We start from the raw sequence: 20,701 nt of genomic DNA, 5'->3' as shown, positions 1-20,701 counted from the left end.
GTCAGAAGAAGTAGGAAGAAATTATTCCCGACCCTGATGAAAAATGGCGGGGAATTATCTTTCTTTTGATTGGTTGCAGTCTCCCTGCACGTGTTCACCGTGGCAACCTCGCTGGTGTTTTATAAGGCCGCCTTTCATTCGTGAAAACATTTTAAGACCCGCCCATGAACTGCTTGATGCAGACAATAGCATCCAATGACGGAGAATCTTACATATTGCTGGTCAATTATGTAAATGCCCCAGAAATGACGTATGCAGCTCGATGCATTCTATTGTCCTTACTATTTCCCGGTACACGTTGATAGACTATCGGAAAGCGTGAGAATTTTAGCAAAAAAGGAATACACATTTGTCATATTTGTTGGAGTAGAGACACGTATACAGCATACAATTTCTACGAGTTAAGTGGGTGAAATCTGAGGCCACGTACGGCCGAGAAAACTACCAAAATGATCGCAGATTCAGGCGTGACTCTCTCGAGGTGAGTTCCATATGACATGAACTCGGCGCAGCGTTCCATTTTCTTTCATTTTCCACTTTGCAGATTTCGTTGATACTCTCTTTAAATAGCACCCCTGTCAGTTGTAGTCTCCAATCACATGGACTATTTCATATATACATGTTCTTCGATGTGTAACATGTTGGCTGTTCTACGTCTCGTTGAACCGGAAGCCAACATTTTTGCACCGACGTGTTCGCGTCTGGGCGATCACGTTTGGAATTTTTTTTCATCAGCTGTTCTGAATGACCGGCCTTGGACGAGACCCCAGATTTCACGTGCCGTCTCGACCTTTATAGTCGGTAGGTGCACGTCTTTCGAACTAATAAGTAGGTAATGATTCTATATTATTTCACTGTTAACCACACGTTCGTTCAATTTATTTGAGGTACCGAATATATTGCCGCATTCGTACCCAATGTAACATTCTTTATCACCGGTCTAACGCGGTTGTTGAAATCACATGGACCTCGTGGGTGTGGACAGCTACACTCGGTCCCCATAAGTATTCGCATACTGTCTACAGGCCAAAGACGCATGCTGGTGGACTGTGTGTATATGTACGCCTTAGTATCGTTGATGCTATTGAAGAAACTCATCCACCATGCTTTCAGATGTTTTTATTTTCTCTTTGATTTGAAATTAACCTCTCTATTACATTTTGTAAAAATGCCTGCCTGTGATGGGTACATGTAGATTACAGCTGTTTAAAGCCACCTCCCACCATGTGATAAAGAAAACAAATATTTTATTTTTAACTCTACAAAAGATAACTATTGGACTATAGACTAGAATCTATTTCTGTCTAATTTAGACTCGCACCTTTATGACGTGTATTGTATATATTAAAGAGTCCAGACCGCTAGATTTCTAGTATTATCACATAACCATCATCAGTTTTCCTATTTCACACCAAATCGTAGACCTTCTCTTGGGTCTGTGACTAAATATTACAATATGCACACTGAATATTGTCAGTGTGTGTTCGTTCAAAACAGTGCACAGAAAAAAAAAACCAAATTGTACAACTACCATTTTCTTTTTTTGTAATACGAGAATTTTCAGGCAGGATGACAATTATTTGGGTGGTGCAATGACAGTATTAATGTTGATTGAAAGTTTGTTTTTAAAAAATATTGATAAAGGAGGGGAATATTTCTGCCAATTTGTAAACAGTCATCGACTGTAACATGAAATTTGCAATGTGCTCACTGAATTAGCATACGATTCATATGGGTAGTTCCATCAAATGGTGATTTCTGTTGATTTTTTCACTTGGTTGGTCATGCGTTAAAAAATCAGTAGAGATTGTGTTGTCATATGGATGGTATTATTCACTCGCTTTTATTTCATAGATAATACTATCCCATGATGTCACTCGTATCAACCAAATGACATTTGTTAACTTCATAGAATTTATCTTGAGTTCTTGTAATGTGTTGTGGTATACACATGTAAATGAGTAGTATAAACACTTGGTGTTTACTAGCTATGAATACATATTCTGTCGTTGTAGTACTTGAGCAAGATCTGACAAAGATTCTGCTTTATACAGTAAATATCACTGGATCAGTTAATGTAATTCTAATGGTGTACAACAGAGTAATCTACATTGTTATAATAATGAATAATTGCATATAGTGTTTATTATTTGGTTATAACTTGCATGCATTTTGTGTCTACCATTCCTGCTCAACTCCTGGTGTAGCACGTCAGTGGATTGTTTCTACATCTACACCAACATGCCTAGAATTATTTCTATATTAATGAGATGTCAATCGTCCATTAAAGCGCGGCTCCGCAATCCCAGGGATTGCACCAGTGCATCATGGGAAATTACATTTGCATGGTCCGCCCAGTTGTTTACTTGGTACACAGCTGTTATTATTTCAACCAAAGGTGTTAATTCCGTAAGCTAACATCGTGCATTACGCTATTTTCCGATCTGAAAGGACTTTGTTTAACCCCCACGGGTCCCCGCAATCTTTTTAAAGCAGTTTTCTTACTTGCATCATAGAGGTCCTTATTTAGTTCCGTGCTTGCAACGAAAACTTTGGTTTGTTTAAATGACATACCCAATGTATAGTATCGCATAGTACATGTGTCATAACGTGTCTTGTTGGCTAGGCAATAATGATGTTATGAAACGTAAAAAAAAATGGCTCCAACAAATTTAAAAAAAAAATTGTAATACGGCTGTGTGGCACAGGCATACCCAGTTGCCTGACACCAAATCTACACTAATATATGTGGGACTTGTATGTTACACAACACGGAAACTCGTACCTTTATTGGTCGGCCAACATTCATTACATTGCAGGGATATAGTTCAGGGAACATAACATTTTTTGCAAGATCTTTCAATTTATTTATTTTGAGACACATTTGTACTTTTAAAATTGTTGAACGTCATATATTAAATTTGAGAAACGTGCACATATTCAAAGCATATTGTCGGGGAATATTTGTTGACAAGCCCCCCCATCGAACACCGCTATTATCATGACCAGCCAGGCCATTGTCATCGACAATGGGGTGAAAACCATCCATTTTCTCTTCTCCTAACTGACCTAGTTCACTTCTGTTTCTGCTGAAAAAATAAGAATTCAGAAAGTTTACAAGCCCTGTAACCATGAACGCCTTTTTTTTTTGCACACGTACACTAAGAAAGATATTGGAATGTTTACGCTCAGCCCTCCTTTCATTCACAACTCAGCTCGTGCCTGCATCCGCGCTCGGGCCAGACCGCTTCATGGAGCTCCGACGACACCCCTGAAGTGATCGGACAAACAGCTCACAGCATATCATTTCTTATTAGCTCCATGATATCGCAAAGAACCCGGGATTAACACTTTGCATAAATCCATGACTGACAGTCATTTTGAACAGTCAAAACGGCTATCTGAATCATGCTTTCCCGTAGCTTTTACGCGGAAATCACTGACATCGCTTCAAACTTGTAAATTAACATCAAAATTGAATCGCGGATATATTCTGGTTTATATCCTTACCTTGGAGAGCAGATCTTGATTCACTAGGGATCACATGTGGCCAGTCTTCGACTGTGACCTGTCTAATAGTAATTTTGGCCCCAAGGAAGCCATAGAATGCTCCATTTTAACTTATCAAAAACTCCACACTCTGGTAGGGAGAACCCTATCTCCCCCCCAGCTGAATTGCAGTGCTCCCTCTTGCAGTTTTTTTCTAGAAAAACCCCTGGACATGTATATACTTGATTGTACCTTGTAATGAATAAGCTGCTCTGTATTTCCAGAGATGCATTAAATTTAATTTGATGAGATTATAGCTCAGATGGCACTGAAAATGTTTTATGCAGATGTTTGCGTCAGTGACGAGATTCTATCTCGACGTGTGCTTTGCCCGATTATACAAAGGAAAGTGTTCAAATGTGAAGTCGATGACATTGAACGCATCAATATTAATGTTGTTTTTCCCATACAAGAAATTGATAAAATCAATCATTTTGCATTTTTAGTGCTCTAATTTTACATTTTCTCTTTCAATCTCATCAAAGCAGTCCATGGAATATTGAACCGCTGTTTTCTAAGGAACATCAGACAGATTTTTACAATAAATACATAGCATCAGGTGGTAGTAATGTTGATGTGGATATTGCAGCAATTGAAGCAGAAATTGAAAGGTAAGGTATTGTTTCAAGTTTGTACATTCTAGCCCAAAAAACTAAAGATTGTTGTATTTACCGTACTCGACCGCGTTAGCGCCCATGCCCGGGCAAGCGCCCCCCCCCCTTTTGCGCAATTTTTATATTTGGGGTCACATTCGGCAAAGCGTCCACCCTTTCACAATGCAACTAATTTAAAACTTGGTCTTGCGTAACGAATCTTGGTAATCGTTTTTATATGATACAGCGTGGATGTTGACCGCTGTGAACATGTTGTGAACCGTGCGTAAACTACGCTTCGACAATGACCTGTTAATACAAGTAAAATGCAGTAAATATTTCATGCCATATTCAGTTTACCTCTCAAAAATGGCTAGTTACTAGTTTTTTGAAAAAAACCATGTCGTTTATTCGCTGAAATCAATTCCAACAGATCGTACTACGACATCGATAATTCACTTCCGCATTGTGTTATCGGAAAGTCTTCGGGAATTTCCGAAGAATTTTGTCAGTACAACACAGCATTGTGATTGGTTAATAACCAACTTGACCCATTAGGTCAAAGGACGCCGCTGCAGGTGAAATCTGCAAATGCATCATGGCGGAAAGTGATTTTGTTCGAGAGTTTGCGTACGATCCAACACCTTCGTCAGTGGAGATAATTTTGACTTTGACTGTGTTCCAACAGACTCAGATGTTTTTAATTTCGTAAATTCTGGTGGTACGTAATTAATATTGTAATAAAATGTGCATATTTTTTGTGATCATTTCTGTTTCTTCGTTGTGAAAATCAATGACGACTCAACTAATTTCGTAATTTGATTTCCCTCAAAGACGTAATCTGTCACTTGATGAATCAAATTTTTCATTTGCACTCTTTTTCGAGGGGGGTGCTCGGGTAAGCGCCCACCCCTAAAAAATCGTGATTTTCTGAGTTGAGGCCCCTGGGCGCTGACGCGGTCGAGTACGGTATTTTAAGTTTATATTTTCAAAATGTATACCTGCTTTACAACCCCCCCTCCTCTTCCTGAGTTTCCAAAAGTAAAAGTTTCTATTACCAATAATGATTGCTGTAGTTGACTGATAGAATACACATCTATGGGTTTTGCGTAGTTCTTTGTGATCAATGAAGTCTCAATTAGGTGATTTTGAAAGCAATTAACTCCTTGATTCTTAATGCTTCTGTGAAGCAGGCCATTATAGGTAGTTCAATTAACAACTTGGTTCAGTAAAGACTGGATACAGGTGGTTGTCGATGCTTAAAGCAGGCCACTGCTCTGTAGAGATGGTTATAAACAGGTTTCACTGTATAGAAATGATTGAATTTGTCTGTAATATCATAGGTTCTACCACGTGGTCAGTTGCCCACACAACTGTGCAAACAAGCTAGAAGTTGTGACCACTAGACAAATCGGCATCCTTTCTTTTTTAAAAATATTGATGTCCAGTCATGGAGGTGAAAAATCATTGAATTGTTCAAGTCTTTCCTCTGTGCATGAGAGAGAACTCTACAAACATGACTTGCTGAGTACTAGTGGTGATTTTTTGCAAATGGAGTTTTGTCTAAAAAAAAAAAATGGACTCTGCACAAGATGATGCACCCTAGATCTGATCATTATAAATATATGATCATGTGATTAAAAATGCATAAATATATCTTGAGCACTTTTGCGGATAGACATGTGATAAAGGTGCTTGGAGGGGGCTTTTTTTATTTACTGCTTCAACTTAATTATCTTTTCCTGATTGATTTAATCTTGAGAATAGGCTGTGAACTTGAACATGTTGAATTTAATCCAGGTGCATATTAAAGATAAATTGATATCTATTTAATTTTGATTCCAATGCGGGAAGGTGAATGTCTGTGAGACATTTTATAGTTGCATTTATTGAAAACAAGACAAGGTGCAATCTTAAGGTCAGTATGACCTTGAGGAAATGAGGTAGTATTTAAATCACACTTAATATCATTCTGAATGTTAGATGACACTATACAATTACACTTGATAACGTGTAATTATTTGATGGGTTTCATAATTAGGCTAAACTGATTTCAGGGTTCTCCCCAGAAAAAATGCATAGCGCCGGGGCTAATTTGCATAATAATTTGCATATCATTTACATATCTTTCCTTCATTGATTAACAGAACTTATTTACAATTATGAATATTAGTGAGCTCAGTCACAGGGCAAATATTTTTTTTAATGGAATCAACACATTATGTTTCACAATTTAGAAGAGTTTGAAACATTCTCGAAATACAAATGCTGCAGACTAAAAACAAACACAAATAAATTATTGTTGCAATTTAATTGTTTTGTAAAACGTTGAAGGAAACGCATTCAAAATGTTAAGCCAGATTTATGTTCACGAATCTCATAATTTTATTCACTCCAAAAACATTCTCCTTCAAAAAATCGATCACGTAATTAATTGACGTATTGTTGTAATTTATTATTCGTACCATCAACTTCTAAAACGTTTACAATTACAGTAATGAGCGAACAAATTAAGCTTAAAAACGATCATCAAAGTTACGACGTGACATAACTTTCTTGGCCATGTTATACACCAGTTATAGCAATAATTCCTCAACAAATTTTACTTTTTTTTTTTTTTTGATATGAAATGTAAGTAAAATCCGACTTATTTTTATCGGGAGCGATTATTTTTGATCACTTGATCGCTTCGGTAAAAAAAAACCAGACCCGCCATGATGTTTGTGAAACATTAGCATGTGTCCTTTGACCCGATGGGTCAAGAATGCCATTAACCAATCAAAATGCCGCATGGTAATGCCGGTAGAACCCGAAGTTTTCCGAATGGTAGTGATCATAAAGATTACATTGCGGAAGTAAAGCGATGTCGTAGCACGATGTGTTGGCATCGATTTCAATTGACAACTGCATGATAGCTTTCGAAATAGGTGATTTGCAATTTTTAAAAGGTAAATTAGGTCTTGAAAGAAGAGTTTTTACATGATTCGCAATGATAACAGTTCAAATGTATTTTACCAAATCACGCAATAAACACGTTGTTTTTTTCTTGAGTAGCGTGAACTGATCGTGAACTCCGATTTGACCATCTTATATCGAGGTGGAATTGATTTTGAAATAATTTTAGCTTTCAATCTAAAGACTGTGTCTATCGCAGAAAGTATTTACTTACAAACAAAGAGGTGCTAATTCCACAAATTTGACTAGCCGCTACGTATCGTGCGACTAGGTCTATTGTTTATAAATTATAATCCACGACTGACAGGATGCGTGTCGGTCGGTACGTAATTATACTAACAATCAGACAATAGTCCTCGTCGGAAGCATTTCCGTGGTGGTCACTAATTTTGAGTGACGGTCGGGGCCGACCGACGTGGCGAACAAAGATTTTTCACATCTGATATTGGCATGTCAAATATGAAATCAAGCGCCGAGGTGGGAACACAAAGCGCCGAGGTCCCAAGTGAAGCGCCGAGATTCACAGGTATAGCGCCGCGGACCTCGGCGCTAAAAAGCCCTGGGGAGAACCCTGGATTTGTCATTCAGTAATTGCTTTACAGTGTTATTCTTGACATCCTGTATCTAGATGTTTAACCTACGAGATAGCCGACTAAGCTTGTGATTTATATCACTTAATTTAGTGATAGTTTTCTTAATCTCTATTAGACCTTAGCTAAAGAAAAATATGTGTATACTTGAAATGTTGTTTCTTTGTTACATTACATAATGCAACTATTTAGATGTTTGGTAAATGTGTCGTTATGTTAAAAATGAATACAATATAGATATTAAAAATAGCATTGGTCATTTGTATTTGATAACAAATGTACTTAACAAATTTACTTAAACACTGTGTGCATTCAAATTTCCTGTAAACAATGAATCCCATATCAAACACTGTGCTCTCGCTGTCGCTCGCAAATGTCGTAAATTACGAAATTTTGACAAAATTTACGAACAAAATAAATATCTATTAGTAGGATTTACGAACACATTTTGTACAAAATACCCTCGCAAATCGCGCTCATTTAATTGTCAAGACTCGACTGTGATCATCACGCGTGTTACGGTTTGAGTGATTGCCATTTTAAAGTTAAACAACGTCCCGTTACTTCTAAGATTGCAACAATTGTTACATGGTGATCGCGAGCAACACGGAACTGCCACTGAATGTATTTTTCCACTCTAAAGTTATTTTGGTGTCATCGCACATGCGTAGTTTAGTCGACATGTGTTTCAAGATACCCCGCGACATTACTCTGAGTATGGAACGGTTTCATGTCGCCCTTATCAAACACGTGATTTATTTATTTATTGAAAATGGAGACTACGTCAAAAAGGAGCAGACAACTGCTCGACGACTATTTTTCACGACGAGATGGAGAAACCGCTAAATCGTGTTCAGAACCAGAAACAAATGGGTGTCCTAACCCTGACAGCACCAAGAAACTGAAAGTTGATCGTACTGCAGCACAATTTCAGAAATAATGGAAGGTTAGCTGCGGTTCCGTAGCTCTTTGGTGCGACATACAATCTAATTTTGCCCTACCAATTTCATTCGGACGTCTTGTTTTTATTTTTGTTGTTGTATGTCGAACATGGGCCGGCCAGTCTCTGTCACGTAAATAATGCGGTCGGCAACATAGGGCTATGATTCCACAGCTAATGGAAGGTGAGACAATGTTAGCGAATCGATCGAAAAATATTATAATTTGTGTAACATTCTTACCGGGCATTCTTAGCATTGAGATCGAGTTACAAGACCGAAAGTTACTTTAGTTACTTTTTCACTTTAATTCAGAAATTTCGATGAAAATAAATAGTCATTTTGTGTCGTCATAAACGTCAACATGCAGGTTAGCACGATGAGCACGGGAGATTACTTCATAATAATATTGATTGGCATAGAGTTTTTTTCTGAGAAATTTCCCGTGAAAATTTATTCACAGACTTATGTTCTTGGCAGTGAACTTAGTGAACTTTTGAATGATGACTATTTTCCCCACTGTTAACAATGTGAGCTTATCATGAATATGTTTAATTAATACTGAGTTATTCAAATAAAGGTTCTGGTGTCTACATTTTATATTTTGTTGTGATGTTTTGTTGTACCATCATAAATGGTACATTTTGTGGAGCAGACTGCCTCATTTGATGTCATGAAATTACACACAAAATTAGAGCTCAGGTTGCACCAGCAAGCACCATTTTCAGCATGCTGTTCTTGTTTTCGGCGGACGACAGAGGGGACACCTCCCTCTCCTTCTCTCTTCCCCGTTGTGCTCGGTCGCGGGAAAATGCTCCGCAGTTTCCAGACAAAGTTTACTAATACTTTTTTTTCTTGATTAGTAAATTTACTATTACCTAGCAAATTCCAGAGAGAGCCCAGAAACAGGACATGTCCCGACGACCAACACTATTTAATTTATGAAATGTATCTTTGCTGTATTGTTTGAACTGAGGCCTGACGACGCCTGGACTTGTGCTCTGGAATTATGGGAAGCAGGGGATCCTTAGATGAAAGACACACTCTTCGTTTTTAATAGCTACCCACTTTGTTAAATATTGCTTAGCTGCCTATGATTGAATTACGGTCATGCAAAATATTTGTATTTGATAACAAAATGTACTTATAACCATTGATTAATTACAAACTGTATTAACCTTACGGTCTCTGGTCAAATCGTTCACTCAGACTTTCCAGTCTGACCTCGCGACTTGTTAAGCTTTTCATATATTGTCAATGAAAATATGACAAAATCTTGCCAGCTTCTCTTGTTGTCATTTCCTTTGATGGTTAATATTTTCACCATCAGTTACCTATTTTTCATCACAAATTCACAAAATCGTCCTGTTCATTGTTTACACTTTCCTTCAGAAAATTGCAACAAAAGTAGACAAGTTTTTTGAGTAAAATTTTGTCTGTTGGCTTCAAAAAATAAGGTTCATTTCCCGAAATATTAAAGAATATAAAAAAATTTGCAGACAAAATTGGATGAAAAAGTCTGGTGGTGAAGAGGTTAATGTTGTTGCAATAATGGGTTTGAATTAATTACTAGGTTGCATTAAGACTTTTTAACTTCACTGTCGACTTATTCAAGCAGAGCTTATCATATGAGTGATTGTCCGTCGTCGTCGTCAGTGTCAAGATTTTTCAAGATCTTTTTTTGACTTCTTCTTGAAAACTACAAGCCTGAATGCTTTGATACTTGGTGTGTATGTACCTTGGGTAGCCCTCTATAGGATTTGTTCATTACATGATGATATCTTCAATTTTCTAATTTTGATGACTATTTATCTTTATCTTTTTGCCATAGAGCTATTCATTTTACTGATTCAGTGATTGTCAATGTTAAGGCCACACTGATTTAATTTTATGGATGACAGCTGGTATTACAAATTGAACTACAGAACAGTGTATCAAAAAAACACACACAAGAAGTCTTTATTTGTAGGAGGCACATGTTGTACACATCTCGTATAGCTGTGTAAACGTCACATCTCCCTGGCTGACATCAATTGCGTACCAGTCTACAACAATTCCTACGTTTTTCCTCTGAACTTTTATGCTCATGTATTTAGGTGGCATGGTTGCCATGTTGGAATTTCCGGCAATGCAATACGCATATGCAGAAAATCATTTACAACAAAATTGGTACGTTTTGAGGTAGTCCAAAACGAGTTTTATGACAAGCCGGTGCTTTGCGACACTATGAGTTGGCAAGTTACGAACAGAAAACCGATCTGTGGAGACTCGTCGTCAGAGTTTTTTTTTTTTTGAGAACAGGCAAAAACTAATGCGTGCCCGGATGTCATCCATAAACTTAAGTCAGTGTGGCCTAATCAACATTTGCTGTTAATCTCCTAAACTGTATCAAAGTGCTTCCATCATTACCATGCTGTCACTTTCGATGTTTCAATCTCCAAATTTATTTCTATAACAGCATTTCTGTCTTTTTAGCTCCGCTGTCGACTTTGTCGAGCAAAGCTCATCATATGAGTGATTGTCCGTCGTCGTCCGTGTCAATGTTTTACTTTTTCGACTTCTTTTTGAAAACTACAAGCCTGAATGCTTTGATACTTGGTGTATATGTACTATGGGTAGACCTCTCTTAGGTTTGTTCATTTCGTGATGATATCTTCAATTCTCTAATTTTGGTGAATATTATTGTAATTTTTGCTAAAAAGTGATATTTTCGACTTCTTGTTAAAAACCGCAAGTGCAACTGCTTTGATATTACATATATAGGTACTACACGGGGACCTTTCTCAGATTTGTTCATTTTGTGATGATATCTTCAATTCTCTAATTTTGGTGAATATTTTTGGTAGAAAATGATATTTTCGACTTCTTGTTAAAAACTGCAAGTCCGATTGCTTTGATACTATACATATTGTTCATTTTCTAATGATGTCTTCAGTTCTTTAATTGCCATGTGCATTGCTAACAGCGGAGCTATCTCGGCCGATAGGCTGCTTGTTTAATTTCCTATTAAAATCAAGTAAAGCTTGAGCAGGTTGCTGTGGGATTTGATTTTCTGTTTTTCAGAATTTACACTATTTTCTTTCCTGATTTGATGTTGCATTCAGTGTCTAAAAAGGCACATATAAACATACGAATGATGAAAATATAACTAAAGCAACTACGGAGGTTTACTTGCAACAGGTTGTGTCTTGAAAAATTAGTTTTGCTCAGTATAGTGTTACAGTGGATGTATCTGGTTTATGGTGACCTACATAGTCCAGATAATTGATTGGATATTTCTGTATGAATTGAGTAAAATTGTTATGGATGTATGGATTTTACATATGTTAACTGTTGGCGCATTTAATTATTCCATATACATGAGGTTCCTGTTTTACATACTTGTATGTAATGTAACACATCACGCTGAACTATTGTAATAATAATACTAACACTACCAGTATACGTTCATGCATGTTCATTTTCAGATGTTTGTTACCATATTTTTTACTTGCTAGCTCAAATTTTGTTCATATTAATTACCTAATTTGCATATTAATTAGCCAATTTTAAGCATTTTGACTTGTTTCATGTGTTGCTCCTCAACTGTTTATGCCACCTATGTTGTTTTGTTGTATTCATATAAGCCTGTTCTTGGCCTAGTCATTCCAAATCTAGAAATGTTTTCTGAATCGACCCAGAGCTTCCAAATTTATTTTCTGTGAATGTGTTAACACCATAACTGGATTCACACATGGCTCCATACATGACAGTGTGCTCGCTTGTGGCTTTGCATCAAATCAACATTGTATTCCCAATAATAGCGTGTGAATTTCATGAGAATGGAACATATTTATGCTTGATCCGCTAGGGAATTTCTGAATGTATTATTTTCTGTCACCAGGGTGAAACAACACAAGGAAACGACGCAAACACTAAAGACTTCCTCATCGTCTTCATCATCTAGCTCATCAAGTTGTACCAGTGCGGCAAGCTCAGAGTGCAGCGATGATGCATTTATTGACGTGGTAGACGTTGGCGATGTAGACGATCATCTATTCAACACAGCAGATAATGACTATATTTCAAATTCAATATTAAATATACTAGAAGAAGGAAATATCACTGGTACGTGAGGTGTGATGTAAATTTTTCATTTAATTGATTTATGTCCCTAAAACTAGTGTTGAAAATCTTGTACAGATTTTACCATAGTTATTTTTGCAAAGCCCTTTAGTTTGATCACAAAACGATTGTCTGAGTTCCTGTTGCATGCCCAAATGCATATTTCCTTGTTTCCTGACAATGAGACCCTGTACGATGTACGTCCAATTGTCTTATAGTGTTCTATTCTCAGTGTAAATTGAAACATTGCTATAATAAATAAAATATGCTAAATAATCACACACTGCCACCTTTATAGTAGACTTAACTCAGAAGCGTGCACTGAGCAGACTTTGCTGACTATTTCATGACAGTAAAGCTTATTAAAAGTGCTATATTAAAACAATGCAAGGTATAACTACCTGTCTTCTCTGTTTTATATGGAAGATAGGATTTAAGCTTTGCAGACATACTGCAGTGTGTTTTCTGAGACTTGTAAATTTTGTTGTCACTACATTGAAATAAACTTGACGCATTGACCACAGTAACATCCATGTGTTTTGTGTTGATGGAGCCATTATTACCGCCAGATGGTTCAAATGATCCCTTGACTCGGCTTACGCTGTCAGTTTAATGCAATGCTTTGCACATAATCAGCCCTGCAACACAATCGCATTGATTACAAGTCATGGAATTGTTGCATACTATAATCTGCAGCCTTGTAGAACCCTGGATTCAGTAATACTGTAACACAATGTGGCTTATTGCATGCATGTTTGTGTCAGTTCTCAGCTATTGCTGGATAATACCAGATTGGTCAGCCCCCCCCCCCCCCCCCCCCCCATGTAGCTGAAGGGCATGTACCGTACTTATCCGGGTAAGAGCCCATGCCTGGACAAACGCCCACCCCCCACTTTTGGCACAATAAAGAAGTTGAGGTCATATCCGGGCACACGCCCAGGGGGTCTTTTTCTACACAAAAAAAACAAACTATTTTCTATTCGTTGACTGTGGTTGTATTAACAGTTGACTTTTTTGAAGTCTGTCGTGATACTTATAAACACTGTTAATTGTGTAAAACAAGGGGTGAACGCAAAATAGCTGTGACAGCTTAGCAGAAACGGTAGTTCTCTTTTTGAAATATGTCGTGGCCCTAAAAACGGCCGGCCGTCTGGTTTGTGTTTCCTTAGAAACGATTCAGGCAAATCGTATAAGGAGAGCCGCTAAGCAAGTATCGCACTCGTTCGGCTTTAACGCCGTCGACAATGAAAACAATGTTGCAATATTGTAGCAACCCGTATTTGGGAGAGTGGTTGAAATATAAATAAAATATTTTGTACAAATTGTAGCAACGGGAATCTTTAATCACCGTCATGAAAACTATTCTTCTGTCGTTGGATAAAAAAAAACTTCCTATTTCAAGTTCACCGCGATATCCATATAGTGTGACATTCCAATCGGCGGAACTTGCTGAATGATAACTTTCACCGTTATTAATAAGCGTCGAGTCTGATAAAAAAGCAATGTCACGATTTGACCTTTATGATGAAATACTAGTAGTGATGTCATTCTTAGCCAATCAGTAAAGCAGATGCATAAAGGTCAAAGATGATTGCAAGACTGTAAACAAAATCATCGTGTGCCATCGCAGCAGAGCGATCCCATTTTTCTTGTTTCTTTATTATGATTAGACATGAATGAAAAGTGCCAAGCTGACAGACTGCAAAATCCGTGGATTAAAAGTGCCAAGTCCAAATTGTGGAACGATATCGACGAACTTCGGGAATAAGATTTTGTTCGACGGCTACACTGACGCCGACTTGGACTTAGAAGGTTTTGAGTTTGACGAAGATGGCAATGAACGTACAAATAAAGATCTGAGAAGTTTTTTCAAACAGCTATGAATTTTTATAATTTTTACTGTGTAAATTTGTAAATTATTATTGATATTGTATGACGGTTGATTCGTAATTTGTCAAGACCAGAAATCATTTTACGCAGTTTAACCTCTGACATTTTAATTCATTTTGAGTTCACGCATATTGGGAGTGTTTGTCGGCGGGAAAATCCTAATTCAAATGATTTCTCACTGACTATTTTTATTATTTCTGGTTTATTTGTCACATTATAAGCAATACATTATTTTTGTTCCGACTTCTAGTGTTGCATATTGTTCATTTATTTCCGTTGCACGTTTTAATTTGCCGTTCTATCCCCTGCCGCAGTTTGAATTGCGTGTTGTCAATTTTCGCGAATTTTCGGGTTTTTTTGCCGGGGATCTCTGGCAAACGCCCACCCCTTCTTTTTGGCAATTTTCCATGTTCAAGACCCTGGGCTTATACCCGGATAAATACGGTATATGTAAACATTTGCCTTTTCTAATAATGACTTATTGGTGGCCTTTTTGTTTGAATGAATGTGGTTCCAGAGCCATATCTCTCAATATGGACAAGTACTTGTTTGAGAGTCAGATACAACATGACTGAATGTCAATCATTTTAATATTAATAAAAAATCATTGTAGTTAAGCATCACTTTCTGGATCCATTTCTCTGACATGTTTATGTTCAAACTATATTACTTATAAACAAAACTATATAACGTAAAATATTTTCGCTTGGAATTAATTTTCGCTATTTTCGCTGAAAGAATGATTCACTGGCACTGTGCCATCCATGGATTTATGAATACATGCTTTGAAGTGAACTGACAAAACATTCTTTGAAACTAAAAAATATTATCCAATTCTATCCCCCCCCCTTTTTTTTTTGAGTTTCAATTATGTATACGTACTGAAACCATGAAGTATTCCCTGGCATGTTAATTCCCATCATCTATGTCCATTTCTACCCAGGTCCAAATTTTAAAAACTTTGCTAACTGCGTTTCTCCTCAGACCATGTCTCATTGAGTACATTTGAATGGACGGACAATGAAGTTGACCTGCAGGTTGCAAACAATGTGGAAGTTTCCAATAGTGGATCAGATTCTCACTCCGATGCTATGCCAAGTTCACCTACAATACCAAGGAAGAAGAAGAAAATAGCAGATAATGCCCAATGGTATGTATAAACAAAATCAGTGTCAAGATGACTTGGTATATATATGTACGCAAATAGTGTAATATTTATATGCGTACTGCACTTGAGCAGACTTTGCTGACTATTCCATGACAGTAAAGCTTATTAAAAGTGCTACATTAAAACAATGTAAAGTATAACTACCTGTCTTCTCTGTTTTATTTGGAAGATAGGATTTAAGCTTTGCAGACATTTGTTTGGTTGAACAGTCTCTTTATTTTGAATGCAGTGAAATAATTGCCAACTATTAATTTATGTGAATTACTGGGACTTTTTAGTTAGTTTGTGTCACTTTGTATATTCTGGAACTTTCTAAGTTATATTTTGCTGTTATAACCAATGTCATTTCCCAGGCTTAATTTGGCACATAAAATGTGCCACATTGAAATAGAGTTTAAGTTGAATCAAGATATAGTAATTTGTAATTACCAATGACTTGCACTGCAGACACAATCAACGAGTTGGCCATGTGCACAATATTTGAGAATTATTGTTTCTCAGTTAAACCTTGTCAAGGACAATTTCTAAATGTTTTGGCAACCTTCCTACTTCATAAATAGGCCTTTGTGTGTGTACACAAATCAGTGACTCGAGTTAATGGTTGTGGTTACAATATTTTTTCCGTATGTAACTAAATATTGTTCATTTCTTTACAGGAGTGGTCTATGTTACGAAGACAAAGTACGATTAGTAGAATCACTTGGCCAATCAATTAGTAATGAACTTGGACTCCGAGAACAATTAGACGTCATTAGAATAATTAACCCCAGTGCTGTCATTTCACCAAGTGACAGTGAATTTGTTATAGGTGAGCTCAATTCCAGCAGTGTACATGTATACATATCCCCCCGCACTTGAGCAGACTTTGCTGACTATTTCATGACAGTAAAGCTTATTAAAAGTGCTATATTAAAACAATGCAAGGTATAACTACCTGTCTTCTCTGTTATATATGGAAGATAGGATTTAAGCTTTGCAGATAATGTGTACATGTATATTGAAATTAAACTTGTTGATATGCGAGGGTGCGCATACTATGCTGTGCTTTTTGTATTGTGGTTTCTTTCATTTTTATCTATTTCCCAGCAGAATTTTGCGGATTATTCTGGATGTCATTTTCCATCGGCTACTGGGCTTGATTTAAAAAATTACTAAGAAAATTATATGTATGTGTTTCTAGAACGGTGAAAATAATGACTTATTCTTTTTATCTGTAGATATCCAAGCATTGAATGATGATAAACTTAAGAGGATACGAGATTACGTGAAGAAGAATGCGAGTAACAACAATAACAGTAGTAACAGTGGTTCGAGGAGTCCGCAGAAATCTAGCGATGAAAGCTCTTCTAGTGAATACAGTTCCTCGCCAGACCAGAGGGTTAAACAATCAAAGGTATGGGAGGACAGTGCTTTTGATAAGGAATTTCTCAAAAATTATGTTTTTGTGAATAAACTCTACTTTAAACTGTTTATTTTTGGAGACTACAAAATTTGTACAAATTATCACATTTACAATGCTATCCTCAGTTATTTACTTGGCACAAGCTTGTTGTCATGGCAATGCTTCCAGAAAAACTAGTGTTCTGCACTTAAGCTTCCTTCACAGACTATCCTAGTGGCTGTGGAGCTTACCGAAAGTGCTATATAAAATAACTTGCAAGCTTAGCAACCTGACTTCTTGATTCCTGTAGAAGTTGGGCTACATTCATTGCAGACATTGATTTTAGAATGCCAAAGTTTAAATTGATGATGAAATGTAACATGTTTTTGTGTAATAAACATTCTGTTGTTGCTTTCTTTGATTGACAGAAACAAAACAGAGAAAAGAGGCACCAACAAAAGGCAATCAAACAGAAACAAAGGAAGGAGTATAGACAAGCAATGAAAGAGAAGAGGAGTGGACTGTTTAATAAAGAAGAGGTGAGAGATCATAATCACATTATGGATAATTATAACAAGTGTGTGTTATGATTGTGAGGATGTGATAAACTGGATACAAAGTTTTTTTATGCAGAAAACCAGTGACAGGAATGTGAGTACTCGTAAAGTATGGCACGTTTGTACTTGATTTATGAATAATAATTGTTGTGTGAGTTAACGTAAGTCGGGATCAATTTATTTTTTCACAGCATGGCATATATTGTTGCATTCTTTGTTTTAATTAATATATATTTAAGTAAACTGTTTAGACAGTGTTTTTTTTTTAACTGTTCGTGTATGGTTTCTATTGTTTTACCCTCCTCTCCCTAAAGTTGTGTTTTTTAAGCTGTGGCAATGAGAGGCCATTGTGCTATAAAGGCATAATTTTATTGAGTAGAAATGCACATAAAAAGGTTAATCTCTTGTATTTAATTGTATTCAATTTATCGTTTCCAGGTAATGTCTTTAACCATTCACGAACAGCAAGAAGAAGATATCGATATACTCTCGTGATGTCGCCAAGCAGCTGAATAGAATTTATATAATATTGAACATGAAAACGAGTAAATACAAAAAAATAAATAAATCACAATATGCATGACGGAGTTCAAGTTCAGAAAATAAACGAGCCACATATCAAGCATACATTTGCAACGACTCTAAAGGGTACCTAAAGGTAGATAACGAACAAGACAATGCAACATATTGGTGTCTTGCGGCCAAGCAAGTGCACAGAATTTTTTCCTGCTGATTTCTATACTTATCAGAATGACAGTCGAGTGACATCGACATTGGATAACACAGCCTAACTGCCTCAAGAGTATTGAATGTCTTTCAAAGTTTTCAATCTATTTTATGTGAACGCTTAATTTCATTCGAGAATGCCAAACATGTATACATCATTGAAAATCATGTACCATAAATCTACCGTCTACCTCAGATAACAGGTCATACATATATCAGGTGTTCATGCACAACTCTCAATACTACATTCTTGTTACCCCCAAAAAAAACTCTTCAAAAAGAGATTGCTTTAATAACTTTGCTGAAATGTATTTTAGAAGCTAAACAAAAAAAATGTTGGATACAATTCAGGATGGTAATGTGAATGTTAATTCTTGACTAATGCATCTAGATTCTTGTAATGTTTCTGTATTGCAATCCAAAACATTCATTTAAGGGAACAGATTTTTCATAAATGTTCTGCAATACTGTGGAATACTTTATTTTCGCTGGAATTAATTTTTGCTGAAAAGGCTTTTTGGGCGTTTTGTATAGAATTTATTTTCAATGATTTTTGATGAGTTTAATGTGAAATATAGGAAAAAAAGTATTTTCGTTGGATTTTATTTTCACTGAACCACTCCTTCAGCGAAATTCCAAGCAAAAATAAAGTATTCTACAGTATTTTAACTGGTACTGTGAAAAATCACAGGTCTTTAAAAGCGGTTCCTTCAATAGACCTCTTCTGCACATTCCATGCTCCAAGAGCTGCTAGCTGTTGTAGCACCTCAGTCTCTGGTAATGTAAATTCTGAAATGTTCCTTCTCAGAAGAGGGAAACTATTTGTTTCATTTGAAGTGTATTCTCAAATTGATATCTACTATATGCTATGTTTACTATAATTTGGCTTGTGTACAACCTTTATTAAAGATACACTTCTGAAGTGAAATACAGTACCTTTTGTTGGTATGATATATAGTACTTTCATCTACATTACCATAAATCATATGTGAACAATAGTTCTGTCAGATGTCATGTTTTGTTTGTAATGGTGTCTCCTTAATTGAATGCCAAATTGAACTTTTCTCCATTCACAAAATAATGCCACATAATTTTTTTTTTTATTTTTTACAAAAAAATTTGATCAAGACCTGCCAATGGAAAATTTATGACTATTTAATATAAAATCAACAAAAGTGATAATAAAAATACATACATAAATAAAAATGTTCCAAAAGTTATCGTAAAATCTGTACAAGAAGCCGCATCTCTAATAGAAGTCGCACAGATACTTTTTGAACAATTTAGAACAGAAAATTCATATCTCGTACGTGTAGATGCTCTAATAGAAGCCACATTCCCTCTGATGCAGTGTACCATTTTAATAGAAGCTGCAACTTCTAATGCAGATTTTACAGTGCATCCAAATTTTGGAGGAAAACAAATTATGGCATTTGAAATATAAAATCTAGTTGCTGATTGTAAGCATGCATTGTGAGGGACATTGCTGCTTTGCCACCCAGAGATAAATCATTGCATATGCACTACATTTTATGCAAACGCTAAACGTTTTTTCACATTTCCAATTTTGACAAAATTTATTTTTTATAATTCCAGCAGTACATGGACTCTAATAATTTTTGTTTAAGTGCTGTATCTGTATTTAAAATCCCACCTAATCTCCTGTAGCTGTATTTTCTGAACTTGAACTCGCGCTCAGCTACTTCCAAGTTGTATATTAGTCGTGTACACGTCTCTCTGTCGTCACTTGTATTATCACAATGTACTGATATGTACATTATATATTAAATTATTTGAATAGAGATCTTACAGTGTTGAATCAACTATGGATTGTGGCTATACATACATGCATGGATGAAATAAAGTATGAAACATCTATAATTCTGATCTTGTGTTTTCTTTTCTCTACATCATGTGTACAATATTATCTGAATGATTTTGCTAAGAGTTGTATCTGTATCAAAACGAATTTGTTTTATTTATACCTAGCCAGTAGTGCAATCAACTGATTGACAATACAGCTGTGTTGCAGGCAATTTGACTCTAAATCTGATAAGATTCCTGGAAGCAATATTGCTTGCTGTATTGTCAACCAAGAGTTTTTCAAGAAATTTTTTTTTTGTCTTTCATAGAAAAGAACCCATTTGGATTTTGGATATGTTGAGGTGGATATTTGTGACATGCGACTATGAAAAGTTGTTCTGTTGCAATTAGTGGCAGGTCTAAATGGATATTGACTTATTATTGCCC

The 20,701-nt window shown here is 36.2% G+C and overlaps 1 protein-coding gene across 3 annotated transcripts; it reads left to right on the top strand.

Annotated features, from left to right (window-relative positions):
- Positions 1-137: 137 nt before the first annotated feature.
- LOC102810172 (uncharacterized) lies at positions 138-20,332 on the top strand. 3 transcript variants are annotated; one of them, XM_085501434.1, is made up of 8 exons: positions 138-832; positions 4,035-4,160; positions 12,509-12,732; positions 15,604-15,769; positions 16,444-16,595; positions 17,005-17,180; positions 17,597-17,707; positions 18,164-20,332. In XM_085501434.1, exons 1-8 carry the CDS (start codon positions 600-602, stop codon positions 18,218-18,220), a joined length of 1,245 nt encoding a protein of 414 aa, XP_085357560.1. In that variant the 5' UTR covers positions 138-599; the 3' UTR covers positions 18,221-20,332. The 3 variants fall into 3 exon arrangements, with proteins under 3 accessions (XP_085357560.1, XP_085357562.1, XP_085357561.1); XM_085501436.1 differs by having other exon boundaries at positions 140-481; positions 4,038-4,160; XM_085501435.1 differs by having other exon boundaries at positions 140-481.
- The last annotated feature ends 369 nt before the right edge of the window (positions 20,333-20,701 follow it).

The sequence above is a fragment of the Saccoglossus kowalevskii genome, chromosome 7 (genome assembly GCF_978046115.1).
Source record: "Saccoglossus kowalevskii chromosome 7, keSacKowa6.1, whole genome shotgun sequence".
Classification (NCBI taxonomy): Eukaryota; Metazoa; Hemichordata; class Enteropneusta; family Harrimaniidae; genus Saccoglossus; species Saccoglossus kowalevskii.
This window is presented reverse-complemented; position numbering and strand designations above follow the sequence as displayed.